The following is a 22,437-nucleotide window of genomic DNA, read 5'->3' on the forward strand; positions in this document are numbered from 1 at the left end:
ATTGGTGTTGTTCTTTAGGGCATGTAAGGCCTCTTTTTCTTACTTACTCATAATATAGGGGACATATTGGCGTCCAGCAAGTACATCCTCTACATCACGTAGTACCACTTGTTCGAATGCTACTATCTTGTGGTCCAACAAGTGTTTTGGGGGATTGAACCTCGATGGAGGTCTTAAACCACTACCGGAAAAGACCGGATTATGAGAGATTTTGAGGAAATAGTGCTTGAGTCGCACTTTTCTGAAGAACTGTTGTAATTCAATTTTTAAATTGAAGTTATTAGGCATGGATGTGGGGACAAATGATAGACCCTTTGATAGAACATCTTGTTCTAGGGGAGTTAGCTCATGATCTGACAAATTTATTACAGGGTTATCTGATTGATGTACTACCATCTGTAATGTTTTTGTCGCGTTCGAATTTCTCCGTGATATTCCTGTTGGAGTTGGGGTTGTTTCTTCCCTCTCACTGTTCCCTAATTACAGGTAACCCCTAGTGATCCCCTGGGTCTCCCCCAGGGGTGGCCCCTTCCTTGTGGGCCCCACCATTGATCCTGGCCTAAAAAAGGATGTTGTTCAGAATAATTCTGGGCAAAATTATTGTTGGAGGGTGCACTTGTACTAGTACCGGGGCGTTCGGAATCACTATCCGAGCTGTTCCCAAAAGATGACCCTGAGAAGGTGTTATATTTCCTGTACCCTCCTCTGCCCCTGCTTGATATACCCCCTCTTTGGTCTCTCACGTAGTACCCTTCTTGGAGATAGGGATAGGTGGTCTTTTTGTCGTATATTTGGATGTCCCTCGTTACCTTATCCAAGTTGGTGCTCTGAGTATATATATCAAATTCTCGAATGGTTTTTTCTAGTCTCTCCAAAGCCTCTTTCGCATTCACCAGGGCCTTGTCATCAATGATCTCTCTTCTGAGATCGGCTATCTCCTTGGTCAGACGTTCTACCTCTTCCACAGCTGTTTCAATGCCCAAAACCATCCAATGTCTTGAACAGGTATTGGACACAAAACTAACATTTTCTTTGATCTTTGGGTTCTCTAATAAAATCGCTGGTTCATTCCGAACTTGTAAGCCAACTGGAATAACATTAGACCGTAGGTACTTGGCCAATGTATGACCGTGTAACCTCGTCCTTATTAACTTCTTTTCCAAGCGCTCTAATTTCAACGCCCTTGGGGTAGCCACAAACTCCTGCTGCCCCTATGGCGGTGCATTCAAGAGAAATACTGAGTAGCTGTTTAGAAGATGCTCTGTGTGTCTCTGTGCAGGCAGTAAGCCCCCTGCACTTTTAAAACAGGTTAGAGATCACCTTGGAGGCTGGACACGGCGACTTGGGCCCAGCTGCTGGAGGATCGGTGAACTGCCTGGATGGTAGGTGAGCGGGGCCTTGTGGCTGTGGCAATCTGGCTAGTTGCGGACCCGCTGAGGTGACTCACAGCTCCCCATGCGCCACGAACGGGCTCTGCAGTCGGCCTGGTCGGCCGCGCCCGTTCCGCACTGAACACACTCGCCATTTCTGGGAGGCGGCGTTGGGGACAGGGCCAACTGCATGCCTCGCTGCATTAAATAACGAGTGCAGGAGCGTAGGCGACGGTTGGAGGAAGCCCTTCTGGTGCCTACCCCAAACATGCAACGACTGGCCGCTCGGCTCTGTGGCCCCTTCGAATCTCTTCTTGAGGCCTGCTTGCTACCATACACGCCTCCGATGTCGGGTGCCCGCCTGAGCCTGCTCCCGGACCTGTGAGCGAGCCGCTACCACACGGCGTCCTTGAACTGAGAACCTCATATAATGGACATATCTCTATCCCTGATGTGACGTCCCTGTGCACCCCCTTCCATCTTTCAACACTTACCGCGGTCAGTGACCTTGCGATCTACGCACTTGCACTGCAGCCCAATCGAATTCTGGTGGGTCCAAGACTGCGCGCTCCTGATGCTCAACTGTCCCCTACAACTGGGTCCTCCTGGCGGCCAGGTGAAGAGCACAGCAAAGGCAGAGGATACGCACTAAAAAGCAGTCCGGGACATGGGTATCTGGCTGCGCAGACTGTACTAGGCACTACCCATCGTGCTCTCTCCTGTCGGGGCGGCTGTGAACTGCGCCAAGTTCTCAACTATCCCCTTCTCCCACTGCTGTGCACAACCTGCTTGACTCCTTGTGGTGTCTGGACCCGCCGAATGCGACCAGGGCCTGTCCGTCACTCTGCATCCACATTGCACCACTACACCCCGGCATGGGCCCTTTGGAAAACTTACAGACGGAACAACAGAAGAGACCCCCACCATGGCGGACAATGCTCAGAGTGCGGACCGAGTAGACGACCTCCCTTCATTGTCTGCATCAATGCTCCAGGAAATGAGGGCTGGTTTTAAGGCCCTCGATGGGCGATTTGACGCATTGACAAAAGCCTGGCTGACATGGAGGCCAAAGTCCAACATGATAGACGCCTGGATGTTGCAGAGGCCCGCGTTTCAGACATTGAGGACGGCACAGCACAGTCACTGAAGTGCCTGGTCAGAGTGGAGCAAATCCTGAAAGAAGTTGCAATTAAAAAAGAGGACCTGTAAGCACCAAGCTGGCGCAACAACATTCATATTTTAGGCATACTGGAGACTGCTGCTACTGGGAGGATGGACCTATTTATGGAACACTTACTATCTGACTTGTTTGGTAGCGATGCCTTCACCCCGGGATTTGTCATAGAATGTGCGCACTGGTCCCTCGGCCCCAGGCCTAACCCTGGCCTCCCACCGAGACCCATCATTGCGAGGATCATAAATTTCCGAGATCGAGATTCTGTACTACGCCTTGCCCGGGAACGGGGGACAACATCTGGCAGGGCTTCAAACGTACCTTCTTTCTGGTTTTCACGTTAAAGGTCCAAGATGCCTGCCGCAAGTTCAACGGGGTGAAGGCCACCCTCAGAAACTTGGGATTGAAATATGGAATGCTATACCCTGCCAGATAAAAAGTGGATGTGAGAGGCCGTTACCGCATTTTCGACAACCCTACAGAGGCGCAGGAATTTTGCCACTCTTACAAGCGGAACAATAATGGGCTTAGACAGGGAATGGGGGTACCTCTCCTCCGCATAGCAGTTCTGATGCCAGTGTGGATCTTTTTTCCAACTTGAGTACTGGTTAACAGGACAACATTAGCCTCTCATACGGAGTGTGTTGAAGTAATGGGATAATGCATACTATACTGCTATATTTTCATAAATTGTTTGTCTGGCCGACGTGGAGTTGCCACCCCTCAAGGTGTATACCTTGTTCTTGTTTCAGTTTTTGCGGAAGTGCACTTCTGGGGTCATTCATACATTCATACAGTCATTTGGTACTACCAGTTGAATGTTTTGTTATGATATTTTCTTACTTGGGTCAGGTCGAGGCTGGGTGGTGGGAGGGAAATTTGCACTGTTTACGCATTTTCAACTATTCTCAACAATGGTCACTGTCACATGATACTGTAGTATTCCATGTTAGTAGGGCATTCCATGTTAGAATTGTTATTATACATTCTCACTGTAACATTCTCTGTGTTACCTGGATCAGATCCTACTGGTGTTATGCTGAAGGTGGTTGTCTAAGCTGTCTCTCTGAATAAACTTCTCTACCAATCACTTGGATTCCTTGAAGTGATTTCTACATGAATTTGGCGACGAACGGGATCTTTAACCCAGTGACCCAGAGAAGAATCTTGTGTTTGTCAAGATTAAAATTGAAGACATTTTGAAAAACTGACAGCGTTCGCCTTTACAGCTCAATTTACCAGGTATTTACCATTTTTTTTTTGTGTGTATGAAGATTGCACCAGCGGCTGTTCTAAATATCAAGTGCTTTGATTGCACCAGCGGGAGTTATACCCTATTTATTCTGTTTTCGCTTTTACTTGGGAGCTCTCTTTGATTGGAAAACCGTTTCTAACTATCGAGCACTGCTCGTGTACTGTATTGTGTTTCCTTGCTACCGATATTTTTAAGGATGTTTTCCCGTTGTATCTGGCCCCGTTGTGACATTGCGTAGTTCAATTTTCAGAGTTACTGAACACGCGCTGTTTAAATTTCATCTTCGCTGCATTATTCAAAAGAGGCAAAGAACTCACCGAACGCGCGCTGCGCGCTTCTTCCCGTGCTCTTCCGGCACCGACCTGCAACTAAGAAACACAACTCTGCTCTGTGACGTCACCACGCATCGCGTCCCTACGCATGCGTCTCAGCGGCCATCTTGATTATTAGCATTTCTCCGTTTCCATAACAACCACAATCACATAGTAATCCAGAGCAAAGAAACCACGATCGGATTTCTTTCCACGCTGACTGACTTTAACCCTTCGTTATTTTTTTCTCTCATTTTCACTGCAAAGTACTCTGTTCCCTACGATTTCCACTTTCTTTTTTTTTTTTTTTTTTTAAACACAGAAAATTGAAATTTGACTGTGGATGTTTCCTGTACTATAGACAACGGTGACTACAGACAACGGTGACTACTTTTATTATTTTGGGTATATCTCTACTTACAATTTTGGTCACTTATCATATAGAAAGCTACTTTTGATTCATAATGTCTAACAATATTACTTCTCCTGCGCATTTTTTACCCACTGCTGGTGATCCAAAAGTTGAATGGGACCTTTGGTACCCCACATTTTTAGCTTATGTCGATGTCATTGAAGAGGATGGTTGTTCTCCTAAAAGGAAGTTAGCTTTGTTAAAAAACTGCTTAGGTGGTGCAGGACTCAAAGAGTTAGAAAGTTTACCCCCCATTGAGGATGTTGGTTCTGGTGATGTGAATATCTTTGAAGTAGTCATAAAGCAACTAAGTACTAGATTTGGAAGGAGAATCAATGTAGTAATGGAAAGGTTTAAATTTTATTCCAGAATACAAAAGGATGATGAATCCATAGAAAATTACGTGGCTGCTTTGCGCACTTTAGCTGGGTCCTGCGCGTTTGAAACTATAAACTTCGAACAGGTCCTTAGAGATCAAATCATGATGCGCACTAAGAGTAAAAAAATTCAAGAACGTCTCTGGATGGGTACTGATTCTTCTCTCAGTGCTGTATTAAACATTGCCAAGGGCATAGAACAGTCTGAACTGTTTGTCAATGAAATCAGGAACCAAGATGTCAAAAATAAAGTAGTGATTCCTGAGGTTTCATTGATAAAAGTTACCAATAATTTTAAGAAAACTCCCTTTCCTTTTAAAAAGGACTTTTCTGGGAGAGAAAATAGATTTCCTACCAAAAAGTCTCAAATTATTTGCTATAGATGTGGCGCAAACGACCATGTAGGCAACTATAGGGGATGTCCTGCGTGGAACAAAATCTGTGTCAAGTGTAAAAAATCTGGCCATTTTAGCAAAATGTGTAGGTCTTCTCAGAAAGTGAACTTTTTATCTTACGAAGAATGTGAGGATGATGAACAACCTTCCGAAATCAACACCCTGTTATGTGTAGGTGATTCAAAATGTGAAGGATTTCCCTCTGACATTATTACTATTAATGGTAAAGAGATCTCTATGTTAATAGATTCTTGTGCTTGGTACACTTTAATTGGCAAAAATGTTTTTGATCGCTATTGGCGCTCTACCAAGTTACTACCACCTAATGTAAACCCTGGTGGGTACACTGGCAAGAAGATTGATATTGAAGGTTACATGTGGGCAGACATCAAGTTTAAAGACAGGTCTATTAAAGGGAAAGTTTACGTTTCTTCTAAGGGTGCATCCCTATTATGTTGGCCTCACCAACATGATCTTGGCATCAAGCTTGATCCAAACGCTTCACCTCCTGTCTATGTTGTCCCTCCTGATAATGACTTCATTATCCAAAATTCATGTAGAAATCACTTCAAGGAATCCAAGTGATTGGTAGAGAAGTTTATTCAGAGAGACAGCTTAGACAACCACCTTCAGCATAACACCAGTAAGATCTGATCCAGGTAACACAGAGAATGTTACAGTGAGAATGTATAATAACAATTCTAACATGGAATGCCCTACTAACATGGAATACTACACATACCTTTTTAGTTAGCAATTTATTCACGTCTTTCTTAATGTACACTCACTATGGCACAACTGAGTAATACTGCTGGACCCTCTGGTTTGTCTCTTATGTCCTGGAATGTAAGAGACCTCAATAACACCCGAAAGTGGTTAGCCCTTTTAATCGAATTTCGCAAGGCTGCAGACAGAGAACTGTTAGATTTGGGGAAATATCAATCTGCCAGAAGATACGGAGAGGGCGAGAGACCTGGTAGAGTGCTAGCACAAATGCTCCGCACCCCATACAGTAGGGCCTACATCACTGAGCTGCGCACTCCCTCCCATCAGTGATCTCCTCCACCCCGGAAATTCGAGACACCTTTCTGGATTATTTTAAGGCCTTGTACAGTTCTAATATAGGAAGTGACCTCAATGCTTATTTGTCTGAAATCGCGCTGGTATATCTGGAAAAATACATGTTAGACTTCTTAGCTGAGCCCATATCGAAACAGAGGTTATTGGCACGATAGAGGCACTCCGGGGTCATCGGCCCCTGGCCTAGATGGATTTACCTGAGACTTCTATAAGGCTTACAAAGATATTCTTGCGCCTCACTTGATAGAAGTGTACTCAGAGGCGCTCGAGAGGCAAATTCTTTTCCCCACATATCGAGAAGCAGTCATTATTCTCCTTCTCAAACCTGGCAATGACCCCTCCCTATGCCGCTCCTATAGACCCCTCTCACTCTTGAATCTGGACTATAAAATATTGGCTGAGGTGCTCGCCAGCGGCTTTCTCAACCAATGGAATTTATTATATCCCCAGCGCAGTCTGGATTCGTTCCACTTCGCTAAATCGCAGAACTATATTAGCTGTCATACACAGAACAGACCCGAAAGTCCCTGCCGCGGCTGTACTGCTGGATGCAGAGAAGGCCTTTGATTCTTTAGAATGGCCTTTTTTCCTTTCGGTTATGCACCGTGTGGGAATGCCAGCAGGCTTTATTGCCACTACTGCTCTATTATATAGCAGACCCACCACGAGGCTCCGTTTAAATGGCACACTATCTAAACCCTTTTCGTTGTCACGTGGCACACAACAGGGATGCCCACTTTCCCCCCTTTTATTTATATTGGCTACGGATTCACTGATCTGACATTTTCAGGAGGGGCATCTCCACCGTGGATTACAATTTAACACAGGACCCTTATTAGTCTCACTCTATGCAGACAACAACATTCTTTATGTATGGGCTTTCCTGTTTTCAGTTTTATTTTTGCTAAATTCTGGTGTTTTTTCTCAATGTTTTCAAGTGATTTCAATACCTTAAAAAATGTGGTTATCAGTGGTTACACAAATTCACGCCATTAAAAACAACAGAAACAGGGTTTTTCTGGTGTTTATGGAGAGTTTTGATGTTATTATTGCTTGCTTTCTTCACTGATAGTGCATGGTATATAGACAGTATACATACAGTGTATATGAGGTCCAAATACATATTTGCAAATCAAACTTATTGTAGTACATCATACAATACTTCTCTAGAACTGCCTAGTTCTAAAGGGGTTTGCTCCAACTCCTCTTCTAAGTGTCCTTCCTTTGTAATTTTCCCACCGCAACTTTCCTCATAGAAGTAAATGTTGATTCGCTGCTGTGTTTAGACACTGCACGTGTCCCCCGTGGGTCCCCTGTGTCACTACCTTGGGTGGTTCTTTACTGTGTGCTAAATAAGTTTAACTGATGTACTTTTGCCTCTAGCCTCATAAAGAGACTAGAGGGATGTGGGGATGTGTTTAGAATAAATACTTATATTTTACATATATACCTGGTGTGGTTCTCCTTTCATTTGGTCATTCATGGGATTATAGACTGGTAAAACACTTAGCCTGAAGGCTGCTCTCCACAGCTACCACTAGCATAGCTTTCTATATAGTTTGTCTTTAAACCTACCATCAATAAAGGTCGTTTGGAATGGTGCAAGGTGCCCACTAGAATAGTGGACAACATATTCCAGGCCAACTTCTCACACAAGGGTGTTTTCAGGCGCTAGTTTTTTATTATGTCCACTACAGCAGTTCTGTTTTCCTGTAAAAATCTAAGAATGCAGTAGAGTGTACTTTTTTTCACATCACTATAAATATGCGACAAAAGATCCTCACATTTCTTGCCTTTTGCATCATCACTCAGCAAAAATTCTGTAAACGGTTGCCACATGGATGATATAGCATTCACAGTCCCTTGGACTGAGAAGCATCAGATAAGTGACACAGTTGGGATGACTCTTTCTTTGATGCCACACAAAGTACAAAATGAGAAATATTTGCGTTTTAGTTCCCGCGCATTACAAAACAGTGACCAAGAATGGACCAAAAAGTCAATAGCAATCTTCATTAACTCTGACGATTGTAAAGATGCTTTCAGCATCCCATCTAACAAGTAGCAAGGATCTCTTACAGGGAAGTACTTCAGCTCAGGTATCGATTTTGACAGGTCACCACACATCTTTTTCATATACGTAACTGAATCACTAAAAATACAAATAATATCACTCCAATCTTTGTTGAACTTGGAAAGAACCATTTTGCAGCGGCATTACAAGTGACACTGCGTTCCATGTTTTCCAAAAGTCTATTGTCCTATTTTCATCACTATGCTTACTGATAGCACTCTTTTTACATAAACTTGTCACTATAACTTGCTTTGAATGTTTAAAACCTGAGGTTTTGGCAGTTCACCCACTATCAACACTGACTCACTTGAAACTGGGGGCTGATGTATCAAGGGTTTTTAACCACTCTCTGTGGCTAAATGTGATAGTACATATTGGTATAGATTCTAATGAAACCAGCCATTTTACTTATCAGTGAAAGAATCAAACGCAGCAAAAATATCAAACATGATTTTGAAATTTCCTGAATCTCTACAGTTTATAAAATAATTAAACAAAACCAAAAACATGCTTCTAAACACTGCATGGTTAGACCAAAGACCACAAAACTGAAAAAGCAAAACGAAGTAGAAACAATATTTTAGTGACATCCCTGAACAACAAAACTCAAGCAGAATAACGTTAACCCGGTTTTTCTTGATTCTAACTTGTACAACAAGGTTACATTGTAATTGGCCCCTGCAGGAAGAAAAAAAATTACTCTTTCACTCTCCTTTTCCTTTCTTTGAATGGCATTTAGTTTGTGGTTGTGCAGGTGCTTTTTCAGTGTTTTATATGTTTACACTGGTGAGGGCTATTGCCATTTAGGGGGGTTTCATCAGTTATTATAGGTTTAAACCTAAAACCGGACCGCCTATTTATGTACGACACCCGCAAGAAAATCTTGAACCGATCATCGGAGAAATACTTCGATTTGGCCACTTTATCAGGGTTGGGCATCAACTGGCACAAATCAGTAATCTTTCCGTTAACGTCTAGCAGGACTCCATGGGATTGTGGTGTGATGCCATGATGCAGTTAAATACTTAGGTATCCAAGTGCACTTAGACACTGCTAGCATTATCAGCTTGAATTATGGACGCGCTGTAAGCAACTTAAAAACGAAGGTGGAACGCTGGCTACGTCTACCGTTATCAATGGCAGGCAGGGTCGCTATACTCAAAATGATAGTGCTCCCCAATTTTTTGTATCTTTTTAATAACATTCCCATCCCACTCACTAAGAATTTCTTTTCACATTTACGTACGCACCTCATTCGATTGGTGTGGGGGGGAAGAGGCCTCGCGTCCCCTGACAGATACTTACTCTCCCGTGCGATAGGGGGGGATATGGAGTTCCTGATCTCCACTTATATTATTTAGTGGCCCAGTGTAGGTATGGATTTGCGTGGTATCATCCGGATGCGAAAATTCCATTTCTGAGACCAGAAGCTGATCTTGTGCTTCCCCGAAAGTTGACCACTGTGCTACCGAAGGGCGTTCCTAGAGACCCGTGCAACAAACAAACCGTTTCCACTACTAGTTGGGCGTGGGACAGATTAGATTACGGAGACTGTTGAGCGCTACAGTGCTGTATTCTCCAGATTCTCCCAAATCCTCTTTGGCTCCCCATTACAGGTGAAACGCTTGTACAAAGCACGTTAGCCAAATTTATATTACAAGGATAGGGGATTTATACGGTGACTGTCGAAGCCCGATTCCATGAAAACTCCTTTATGGATAACTTTGTAATGCAACGAATTCGCTCGCCCCTACGTGCCACATCAACCATTTACCCAATTGCACCGGAAGCTCTTGCCCCACTCACATTCATAATTGAGAGTGAGACAGTCACTCACCTCATTTTCAAACTGTACAGGTCCTGCTCTAGTCTGAAGCTGGTGATAGATGAAGGGATACGCACAGCATGGGAACGAGACCTAGGTCGTCCAATCACGGATGAACAATGGGAAAAGTGCTGCGTGGTAACAAGGGAAATCTCCCTCAATAGTAGACATAAGCTTATTTCCTTTAAGTTCCTCCTCCGACTCTACCATACCCCCACCATGGCGCACAAAATTGACCCCTCCAGATCTCACAATTGTCTGAAATGTTCCGCCCCTTATGCAGACTTTGCACATCTTACATGGACTTGTCCCAAGCTACAGACAGATTGGCAACAAATACATAACACGCTGGGAGCCATGACTGCACTGACGCCTATCCCCACACCAGAAATAGCACTCCTGGGGTACACTATTTAACTTTCCTAAAAAGATCAGGAGATTTGCAACCCTTGGGTTATTACTAGCTAAACGTGAAATAGCGCTTTTATGGGGCAGACGAACTGCACCTACCTTACAGGGGTGGTTACGTAGCCTGGCTTATTGCAATGTAAACTGTGAAATCTACGCTAACCTTATGCCTAGTTCTTCATGCTCTAAGGATATCTGGGCCTCTTATAAGATGTATATTGAAACTATGCACTAGACACTTGCCTCTCAGGTAGAAAGCGGTATAGTCCCAGCGGGAATGGGGTGATGAGACACACCTCCGAACAAGACACTGCCTCCTTATTTGACACACATCCACAACAGCCATTATATGATACATTGTGGGTCTTTGAAATACTGAATGATATATAACATAGACTGTGTATAGATGGCCACTATGGTCCCGGGAGAAGAATGCATCTACCTGTTAGGATACTGTGAACATCATGCCTGCGGTTGTGTCTAAGTTTTATTTATCATATTGCATTCATGTGACAATTATTTCATGTTATGATCCCTGACAGTGTACCACTCTAATTTTCTTTATTTTAAAGCTGTGTAAGAAAATTTGAAAATAAAGATTTAAAATCTTCTGATTGTAGAAACATGAAATAATATGACTGGTTAAATTGCTCAATGTTGACTGTTTATTGGAATGCTTTGGTACTGTTATTTCTCATGCTTGCTAAAGTCGTTTGCCTCTGCGACCACATGGGTAATATGACGCGGACACGGAGGCAAAGTAATTCCCTCATTTTAATGGAGCCATGCCCCCATGAAAATGAGGGAGCGCCTTCTAATGACAGCACTGGTGCTACATGTGCTCCAGCGATATCTGTATTACAAAAGGGGCCTCACAACATCTGCAGCTCCTCCTGTAATACCAAAGTTCACTGGGAGTGCATAAAGCGGGCGCAAATGATCGTTGCTTCTCTGAGGTGGTTGTGTAATTTAGCCCTTGGTCTTATATCTGACCAGTACTGACCTCAGGTATTCTTCTCTGAGACTGGTTAACTGCTGCCTTCCCATGTTTCGCCTATTGATGATATAAATACCTTTATTGGGGTTTGGTAAGGATTGGAGCAAAATTGAAGATACCCATACCAGTTCTCACTGTTTTATTTTTTAAACGTAACACCTCAGAACAACTTCCAAACCCCTCTTGAGATTTGCCCTTGGCCGTATGGAACAAACAGTGGAACTGCTCTTGACTCCTGACTCTGCAAAGTCTGCTTCATTATTGTTGCAGACAGAATACAGAGCAGCAGACCAAGGTTCGCTTTTTCTAATAAAGGACCCACCACAAGACCCTGTCATAGTGTTGGTGGTAAGGAAGTCTCATGCTGTTGCTCATTCCTGTACAGTTCCTCCTGATAAGGAAAGCAAATGGATGGACGAAGGAGATGTGCTTCACTGAAGCTACATGCTTGAAGAGGGCAAGTGCCACAGTATTATTGGGCCACTCCAACAGATCCGTCTGGGATTCTTTATAGAGGTTCAATGGGTAAGGGTATGCTGCTGTCTAATGAGATTATAAGTGCAGCAGCATATTCTTCAGCCCTGTCTGCTCATGGTTATTGCCATGAAATCTATCTCATGCTCAGGAAAAAGTATTAAACTAACATTTAATGGTACTTCCTTGTTTGTATCTCACTTTGGGTACAAAATGTCCTGCATGAAATCAGAGATGGACATTTAAAAGCAGTGGTCCTTGACAAGAAAAAAGGGCTAAAGAATATGTGATGGGCCTTATGACAGGAAGTCTTTACAGAAGAGGGTATAAAACTCCTCAGAGGCAGCAGCAATAACTGCAGCAACCAAGACAGTCTTATCATCAAAAGAGACCTTCAAATGGCAAAGGGGGCCACCAACCAGCAGCTGCAGGAAAATCTCCACAAAATTGAGTTTTTCCTTTCTTTCTCTCTGTTAGTCATACTGGTGGGGGTGACGTTCACCAGTCATCTATAGGAGTGTCAAAATATAAAAAAAATTACCAATGTGTTTTGAATATTGTTTGGAATAGATATTCTCTCAAGTTAAAAATATCTTCAGCTATGGTACCACCAAAGAAATCCTACCAACAACATCTAGATTTGATTCAGAAAAAAGTAAACACCTTACTCCAGAAGCATTCAGTGGTGGAAGTCCCTATTTACCAAAAAAGAACTGGATTTTATTTCCTAGATCACAAAAAGGACCAAAGTGAGAATTAAAACCCATTTTTGACCTCAGATTGGCAAACAAATGAATCAAGAAGGAGATTCAAGATAGTAGCGTTGTACCTGGTGCCCAGTTGCCCCCTCAAATTACGTCAGAGGGAACTGGAATTGCTCCATAGATTCACAGGATTCCTACTTTCACATTCCAATCGTAAGAAAACACCAGAAGGTTTTGAATCTGATAAAGGTGTCCAGGGCATTAGAGCCTATTTGAATTCATATTGTTTCACCTACTCTGCAGCACATCACACATCACTACCTTTCTCGATTGGATTAGGTACACCTCAGCGGGATCACGTAGGAAAAAGATCTCTGATAAAGAGCCTCTTTGTGGGTTCCTGTCTGGCATTGCAGCACCCACCCAATGATAAGCAGGCCAGATGATGATGAATGACTCTTCCGGCCATGTGGGCTCCATAATCATATAAAGGATACCTCTAGGGCCTAGGGACTCCTTCAGATAGTCCAGTTCAACAGTGGACAAGAGTCTGAAACGGGCATACATTTTGGTTAGTGTCATGTATTCACTGTCTCCATTGTTTGTCACATCTCCAGCGTGTTTATCATGGTTTCAGTTTCCCTATATGCCTCATCTGCTTTATCTGTCCTTTGCCACATTCTGTAGTATTGTCTACACTGTAAGCCCTGTCTTCCACATGTATGAACCTCCTCTTTCTTTTTTGCAGCTCTTACTCCTATCCACAAGTGCCTCATCCCCTTCTGTGTATGTCTCGTGTCCCTGAGTTGTCTCTCTCACCCCCCACAGCATCTCTTCTCCGGCATGTCTGCTTTCCCCCACCAGTGTCTTCTTTGCCACACCAGTTTCTGCCATCTCCTCCAGTGTGTGCCTCCAATTTCCATCATGTCTTCTATCTTTTTTGGAGCTCCACTCAAAGTGATTTAATAGCATTGAAAGCTGTTTCAGAAAACGTCTCATAGGAACGACTGTTATTGAAAGGCATAACTCTTTGTCTGCTTCATATTGCTGCTACAGCTTGCAGTCTGAGTTACTTTAAGGCTAGCTACTTTATCAATGGAATAGTAAAAAAGCGAGGCATTTTATTCTGTGTCGTGTTATTCTGAGCAGTGCTGAAAAATGTTTGTGGCTTTTATATCTTCAGCAGTTTCGCCTTGGTTGTGTCTCATCCATTCAGTAGATCTTGAAAATGGAAGAGTGTGTCTGAAAGCAGTAAAGGGGTAGCAGGGGTCAATGATCATAACTAGGTTTTCCACGTACCTGATAAATAGAAGGTGTTATTAATATGGAGGTTGCATGATTAAGAATTAAATTCTTCAACAAAGATCAGTGGTGGCTCAGTAACCCTTTGGCCCTTCATATGTTTGGAGATCTTTGTAGTAGAAGGGATGTCCAGCTTAAGAATCAAATAGCACATCTGAGTGACTCCCAGTAGATTGGGTACTAAGGAATGGTATTAAAGGAGTCCGAGTTCAGTTACTAATGGTGATCGGAAAGGTCTCAGCAGTTGTTAAGTTGTCATTCAAGAGAGACAGCCAGTACAGGTATATGAACTAGGCAGTTGCATAGAGCACTAAGATAAATGAGACACCAAATCAAAAAAAAAATCAAATTTAATTTAATAATGAAATTGATTTGTGGATGCAAATAGTATGATTTGCTCAGTGTGCCATTTGTTGAAAGCTAGCTAGAGTTTCCCTCTAAATCAAGAAAAGCATTGTTTCATGATTTAGAAAAAAATTGATTTACATTGAACAATCGAACACTTATACAATGTTTAAATCTATTTTATTAGCAGATGATGTTAGGGTTCAAATCTAACTGATCTTCAACGGTTATGGGAGGTTAGGTGATCGAGACGAGAGACTTTAATTCACGTTTTAATCACGTATATATTTTATTATTGCAGATGTTATAGAGTAAATATAGATGACAATAACAATCTTTGTTTAATTTATAGGATAATGGCTTCACTGAATCTGCTGAGGTACTTAACTATCAGAGATAGTGAGGATGATAATCAAGTAAGTTGGAAAGCATGTAGTACAAATAAAAACTTGTCTTTTCGTTTGAGGTTTCTTTTTTATTTTACAAACTGTATGTTTATGGTTTGTTTAGTTTTCTCTTTGATCATTTGAAATCAAATGCTGTGTTGCTGGGCTTCTTAGGATTGTGTAAACAACCACTACACATAAAAAAAATCGGTAAACAATTTAAAAAACATTTTAGTTTTCATTTTAATCTAACAAGCAATGCTGCATAATTTTACAAAAACGTAGATCTCAATCATAGTTATTCAAACCGATTTCCACAAGGCCCAGTCAATTTCAAGATGAATTTCAATTTCATTTCCATCTCATGCTAATTTAGGTTAAGAAAAGGCTACCCAGAGCAGTTACTGGTTGGAGGGAGTAATATTCCTTGCTGAAGGTAAATATGCAAATATTTACCATTACATAGAATATTTTCCATATTTTAACACCAATGTGTTCCCTTTGGTTTGCAAACAACACTACCCGGTAACTGCAGCACCACCAAAGGTTTATTTACATGATCTAGTAATGTGAAACTGTTACTCAGCAAAAGAAGCAGAAAAGGACCTTGTAGCGCATTAAGTCTTTACAAGATGAGCCCACTGTGTGCTAAGCCCTTTTAGGTTAGTCTAGAGAAATTTTTCTGATGACCAGATATCTATTGATAGCACAAAAGGGGTTATGAAGTGGTTTTAAGCAGAGACAAGTTATGCATCATGTTTTGCATTGGGGAGGGGGCTAGAAATGTAGTATTTCTTTGGGATGGCATAGTCGACATTGCATTCATCTATGGCTTTGAATATAGCAGCAACCACATCAACCAACACTGCTGGGACCATGGAATTAACAACAGCTTTCTGACAGATACTTTTGAAAGCAGCTTCCTCAACTTGTGAATATTCCCCAGGTGTCTCACTGGATCACAAAATTTTAAACCAGTTCTCTTGCTCACTAGTAGCGGCTCCTCCGCTAAGGTGGAGGAGCATCCCCCCACTGCTTTATAGCAGTGAAATAAAGGAAAAGTAAAATGATAATAACTGAACATTATTATAATTTTGATTGTTCCTGCTGTGGCAGCTTTGCAGGGCGGGCGGGGCTGCTCTGACGACAGGAGCAGTGGGAATGGTGAGTACATTTTGTAAGAGCGAATGAATGTTTGGCTGGCCGTCTTGGGCCAGCCAAACATTCATTCGCACTTTGCATGGAGAACATGCCCAGGCTCCCACTGCCTGTCTGAGCACCGAACCACTGCGCTTGGACCAATCACAACACTGAATTGCAGCATTGTGATTGGCTATGGGGAGCATGTGTGTGCTTCCGCTTCCAGGTCGGAGCGAGGGACATCGGAGGAAAGATGCCGCAAGAAGGTACGTTTTTTAGATTAAATGTTTTATTTACACTCGCCAACCCCTGTTCCACCCTCTACCATGACCCGCCACCCCGAACCATGCTGTCACACACTGGTAGTGGTGTTTTGCGGCTTCAGACCAACATTTTTCCTCTCCGGAAGTGGCAAGTGGAACAGCATATAACTGCGAGCGTGCTGACATCAGTTTCTTTCTTTCCACACCTTTATTATTATTATTATTATTATTATTATTATTATTATTATTATTAACGAGTTTTATATAGCGCCTGGTTACCCTTGGGCATCCCCGCGCTCATCCAGGAAGAAACACTACCACAATAGGCACAAGAACTAGACAGGGAATAGATAAGTTTTTAAAAGTTTACGGAACCGTAGAAGGCTCGTTTCCGAGCGTAAGTGCAGAGGGAGAGAGTTCCACAGGGTGGCCACGTTTATGGAGAATCTTCTGCCACCGGTTCTTGCCTTCCTCACCCTCATAACCTGCAGCAGGTGTTGATGGTCAGAACGGAGAGAGCGGGAGGCCTTGTAAGGCTGAATCATATCCCCTAGGATAGGTGGGCCTTTCCCCTGCAGAATTTTGTGGGCCAAACAGAGTGCCTTAAATTTCACCCTCTCTCTGACAGGGAGCCAGTGTAGCGCTTTCAGCGCAGGGCGTGCGGACTGACACCTAGGAAGGCCCGTCAAGAGCCTGGCGACCGCGTTCTGCACTTGCTGAAGTTTGTTCAGGGTGGATTCTGGAGCACCCAGAAACAACGCGTTGCTGAAGTCCAGCCGCGAGATGATAAGCCCCTGAATGAGTAACCTCCTAGAGGCCACTGGGAGGAGAGGTAAAATCTTCCGGGCTGATCGGAGCAGGCCGAAACACAAGCCTGCGGTCTTTTTTGCGTGTGTTTTAAAGGAAAGGTCCTGCTCGAGCCACACCCCTAGGCTCTTGATCTCCTGCTTGGGGGTGGGTACCGGTCCCAAGCAGTTGGGCCAGCTGCTAGGAGATAAGGATGGAGAGGAGCTCCCCAGCAGCATCAGTTCTGTTTTGGAGCCGTTAAGCTTGAGGGCTGAGCTGCACATCCACGTGAAGATCTTATCCAAACACGTGTGCAGCCGGTCGGGTTGGTAAGCCGACTGGGAGAGGCCTACCACCAACTGAGTATCATCAGCATAGCTGATGATCTTGATACCCAGAGGCAGTACCACACTCTCCAGAGGGGCCATATAAACGTTGAATAAGGTAGGGCTCAACGATGAGCCCTGTGGCACACCACACTGGAGAGGTACTGAGGATGATTTCTCGTGGCCTTCCCACACCTCAAATGTCCGGCCTTCCAAAAAGGAAGCGAACCACTTGAGGGCCATCCCAGAGACCCCCACCCCCGACAGCCGTTGGAGAAGCACCTGATGGTCTACGGTGTCAAATGCAGCACTGAGGTCCAGGAGGATCACTGCCACCGATCCCCCTGAATCCAAAATGCTCCTAGCATTCTCCACGACTGCCAGCAGGGCAGTATCGGTCCCCTGACCGGGACGGAAGCCCGTTTGGGAGTCGCCCAGAAGGGAATTGGACTCCAAGAAGCCCGATAGGCGACTATTCACCAGCTTCTCCGCCACCTTACTGAGGCCGGGGTGCAGGGAAATAGGCCTAAAGTTGGCAATGTCGGCTGGGTCCAGGTTAGGCTTCTTCAAAAGAGCCTTAACAACCGCTCCTTTCCAACTAGGGGGTACCACTCCTTGGGTGAGAGACAGGTTTATAAGGTCCGTCACTGGGCCGCCGATGGTGGGGGCTACCTGCTTCAGATATTTCATGGGTGCAGGGTCTTTCGGAGAACCACTTTTCATGGTCGTCAGGACTGTGAGAACTTCCTCCACAGTGACAGAGCCAAGAGAAACCAACTCTGCTGATCGCACCCTGGGCTGAAGGCTTGAGCTACCACCAGAGGAGACATCCTCGGATAGCCGGGGGAGAGATGCAAGGATGTTATCAATTTTAGTTTTAAAGAAGGAGGCCAGTTCTGAGCATTTCTCACGTGGGTCCTCGTGAATGACCTGAGGTTCGGGGGTTTTCAGGAGTCCTTTAATGACCCTAAACGATTCTTTCGAGGAGTTGGCCGCCGAGCCTATTCTCTCCTCAAAGAATCCAGATTTTGCTACCCGAATAACAGATTTGTAGGTACTAAGAGCCGCCCGATATTCTCTCCGGCTCGTTTCGCTCCAATCTTTCCTCCAGGTCCGCTCCAGCCTCTTGCAGCCCTTCCTCAATGTCCTCAGCTCAGATGTATACCAGGGCGCCGATCCCACTCTCTTCCCCCTGGTGAGTTGTTTCTTTTTGGGGAGGAGAGCATCCAGCGAGTTAGTAAGCCAGATGTTTAGATTCTCATCTGCAACTAGCGGATTAGACTCAAGGGGAGGCCGAGACGCCTCCAGATGTACCGCCCATGTGTCCACTGGGAGCCTAGACCAGGCTCTTTCCACGGTGTATACCCTAGGGGCCGGCACAACTGGAATGTCAAACTGCCACAGTGCAGGCACCATAAAGTGGTCTGTCCAAGGCAGAGCCAGCGTTGGAAGTGGTTTAAGATCGTCCGATTGATCCCAAAAGCTTTGAGATCGCCTAGCAGATCTACTCCCAGGGAATTGGAGGGGTCATCAAGGTGGATGTTAAAATCACCTAAAGCAACAAAATTACCCGTTGAGGAGGCAAGAAGTGCGGTAGTTTCTAGAAAGGAGTTGAAAAAGTTTCCCAGGGTTCCAGGTGGACGATAAATCAGCAGTCCTGCCATGGACACAGTGGATGACAAGCGAAGAGAGAACTGACAGCTCTCACAATCGCTCACCCCTCCTTCCTGAACCTTGCAAACTAGCGAGTCCCTATAGAGGATGGCAATTCCTCCTCCCCTCCCCACAGGCCTGTCCAGATGGGATAGGAGAAAACCTGGAGGGAGTGCTCTGACCATATCGGGCCCGAGCTGGAGGAAATCCAGGTCTCAGTTAGAAATAACACATCCAGCTCGTGGTCCAGAATGAGGGAGTTGATTTCAGTAGCGTGACTAGGTAGGGACCGACAGTTTAGTAATGCCATGGAGAGCACTGAATTAACAAAGGCCGAATCCTGGCCCACAATACAAGCCCTGCAAGGTAGGAACGGGGGCGTTCCCTCCTGTGCGAATTTGCATGTGGTAGAATGAAACGTCCGCCAGGACATAAGTTCCTCCCTCCTGTACCTGAAACGAGTGCGAGGTGGCTCCGATGAATCGGGCATAAGGACCAGCCCTGAGCCCGTCTGGGCCCGGACGGGCACAGACGGGCTGAACTCTGGCGTAACTCCGGCGTCAATGCGGCGTCCCCGCTGCGCGTAACCGCTGCGCGTCAACATGGCTGCCTATATGTTCGCAAGGCGAGTAGAAACAGGACTAGCGCTGTGGAACACACTCACCCAGTATGGCCGCCACGTGCAAGGGGCAGAGGGACCCGCCAAATGCGGTGAAATACACAATTAAATTGCGAGTAAGATGACAGCTGTGGGGGTGTGCGAGGCAAGGCTGGATTAAAAACAAGGGGTAAGTGCAAAAAGAAATTAAAGTAAATTACACCAAAAACGGGAGGTTTAAAAATAGAGTACTGCCAAATACAGGCACTACAGGTAAGCGCTACCGCTGGAATAGAGCGCGCTGCTGGAATTTGCCTGCCTATATGCTCGCAAGGCGAGTAGAAACAGGACTAGCGCGGTGGAACACACTCACCCAGTATGGCCGCCACGTGCAAGGGGCAGAGGGACCCGCCAAATGCGGTGAAATACACAATTAAATTGCGAGTAAGATGACAGCCGTGGGGGTGTGCGAGGCCAGGCTGGATTAAAAACAAGGGGTAAGTGCAAAAAGAAATTAAAGTAAATTACACCAAAAACGGGAGGTTTAAAAATAGAGTACTGCCAAATACAGGCGCTACAGATGCTGATCCATTGCTTCTCCTTAGTCTTTTCATGAACTTTTTTGCAATTTTTTTTTGTAATTTCCAGTGTGCATGGGAACACCTCCTAAGTCAACAGGATTCAAGGTGCGGGGACTGTCATAAACTGCTGTCTGTGACAGACCCTCACATGGTATGTCTGGTGCTTGAGGTCAGAGCACAACTCCCGGGCTTGTGATTACGGTGCACAGACGAAGCCAAAGGCCATATGAGACTGCAAGGCATAGTTTTATGCCGCCAAAAGTTGAAAGACACCACTCCAGACCAATTGACAGTCCTGTTCCTGCTCCCAAAGTCATCCCCACTGGTCCTTGTCGCGGTCGAAGTCTTTGGGTAAGTCCAAGAAGAAACATATGAAATCAAGGTAGTAGTCTGCCCTTTCCCACCACTCTCAAACACCAGAAAAGGCTTGAAACATCAAGAAGCCATCTGGTCTTACTCCCAACTCCGTCGGAGCAGCCTAGTCCTGATGCATCCAGAATTTCCAAGTATGGCGATGATGCGGCGAGTAGAGTCCTTTAGGGAGACAGTGATGTGTATTTTTGGCACTTTAGAAGCTTTCTTTCGTGTCCCTTTGGGAACCAAAGTTCCTCAGAGGCCTCCAGTTGAGCTTCTGCTAGCAGCTCTGAACTCGGCACCATCTGTGCCTCCCAACTTGCTTCGGGTTCAGCGCGGCTCTAGTGGAGACTTCCATTCCAGTGCCACCCACTGCACCATTTCCCTAAGCTTCTACTCCATTGATAACGGAGCAATAGGGCCAAGACTTTACACAGTCTTTTTGGCAATGACATTTTGGTGAAGGGGGTCACATAAGGAAAATTCGTATGAGGAACTACAAGATGCAAGTGGCCTGGATACTCCTACAGATAACTGTCCTTATTTCTCTTCCCAGTTCTGTCACCGAAGAAAGGGCCTCCTTCGCTGTTGTTATGCAGAAGGTGGCTGGAGTACTTGACTTACAATCGCCTACTGTGAAGATGAAGACCATTGTTCTTACTGAGGTACTCCAGCCTGATCAATCACATACAGAACCTCTTTTAATTTTAACAGATAACCGCTTGGGCAAACTAGATAGATTGATGTTTTCCTAAATTCTGCTGCTGAAGCATGACAGATGGCACATGCAGGTTCTGCAGTGGGATTTAAAGTCCCAGTGGAAATAGCCATCTAAACAAGAGGAACTGGGAGCTTTTGGTTAGGCCCAGCACACGTACTCCCTTCTGTAGTAATTGAATGCAAGGTTGTGCAGTTCCTAGGATAGGGGAAGGTAGTTTGGTCAGTGGAATAGCCTCCAATTGGAGTAAGTTCCCTCACACACCTCAAGAGGTGTCATGCCTTATCATCTGGGCGTGCTCCTCATCGGGCCGGCGCTGCAATGCCCGGGCTCCCAGCGAAGGGGCTTTTTGGCGAAGCTCTTTTAATCGTTAGTTGAATGAGGGTATATGGGCTGTGATAAGTAGTGTAGTGAAGTGAAAGGAGTGGTTAAAATAGGTTTAGTAATGCTGGGTTTTACTAAACTTTATTGGTGGGGCTCACTAACCTAAATAAAATCAGGGTGGCTCGTGTGGGATGCAATGATCCTATAGAGCATTTTGTTGTAAAGTTGTATGGTCAACATGTTTTTTGCCTCAAACAGCCCCTAAGGGGTCTATGGGCAATTCATCAGGACCAAGAAAATAATTAAATCTTACAATACTGTGTGACGTGCCCATATGCAATCATTCACCCAACGGCTTTATTATAAAAAGATCTCTGGCACAGAGCCCCTGCGTGGATGCCCATCAGGCATTGCAGCACCAGCCCGACGAGGAGGCCAGATGATGTAGCATGACACCTTTCTGGGTGTGTGAGGGCACTTACTCCAATTGGAGGCTGTTCCACTGACACAACTACCTTCCCCTGTCTTAGGAATTGCACACCCTTGCATTCAATTACCAGTGGAAATAGCACCAGGGGAATTTGTCTGACTTTATCCAGATTTGGGAAGAGACCGTAAAATACCGGCAGTGGTGGCTGCTAGACCGTGATTGGGTCATCGGCAGTCCCTATCACTTTACCTCCACCCAGACTTGACTGTGGTGTCTGATGCATCGCTTCCGTATTGGGGGGCATCTGGGACAGGTGGATATCAAAGGACTCCACTGTCCGATGGAGTCCTAACGCCACATACATTTTTTAAAACT

General features: G+C 44.8%; 1 protein-coding gene across 1 annotated transcript in view; it reads left to right on the forward strand.

The window, feature by feature from the left end:
* Positions 1 to 22,437, forward strand: part of GLMN (glomulin, FKBP associated protein) — a 148,966-nt gene that overhangs the window by 66,680 nt on the left and 59,849 nt on the right. Inside the window, exon 8 of the mRNA XM_086951669.1 lies at positions 14,856 to 14,919. Coding sequence (XP_086807795.1) covers positions 14,856 to 14,919 — 64 coding nt within the window. The remainder of the gene's footprint in view (positions 1 to 14,855; positions 14,920 to 22,437) is intronic.

Source organism: Lissotriton vulgaris, unplaced genomic scaffold, assembly GCF_964263255.1.
Source record: "Lissotriton vulgaris unplaced genomic scaffold, aLisVul1.2 SCAFFOLD_1729, whole genome shotgun sequence".
NCBI lineage: Eukaryota > Metazoa > Chordata > Amphibia > Caudata > Salamandridae > Lissotriton > Lissotriton vulgaris.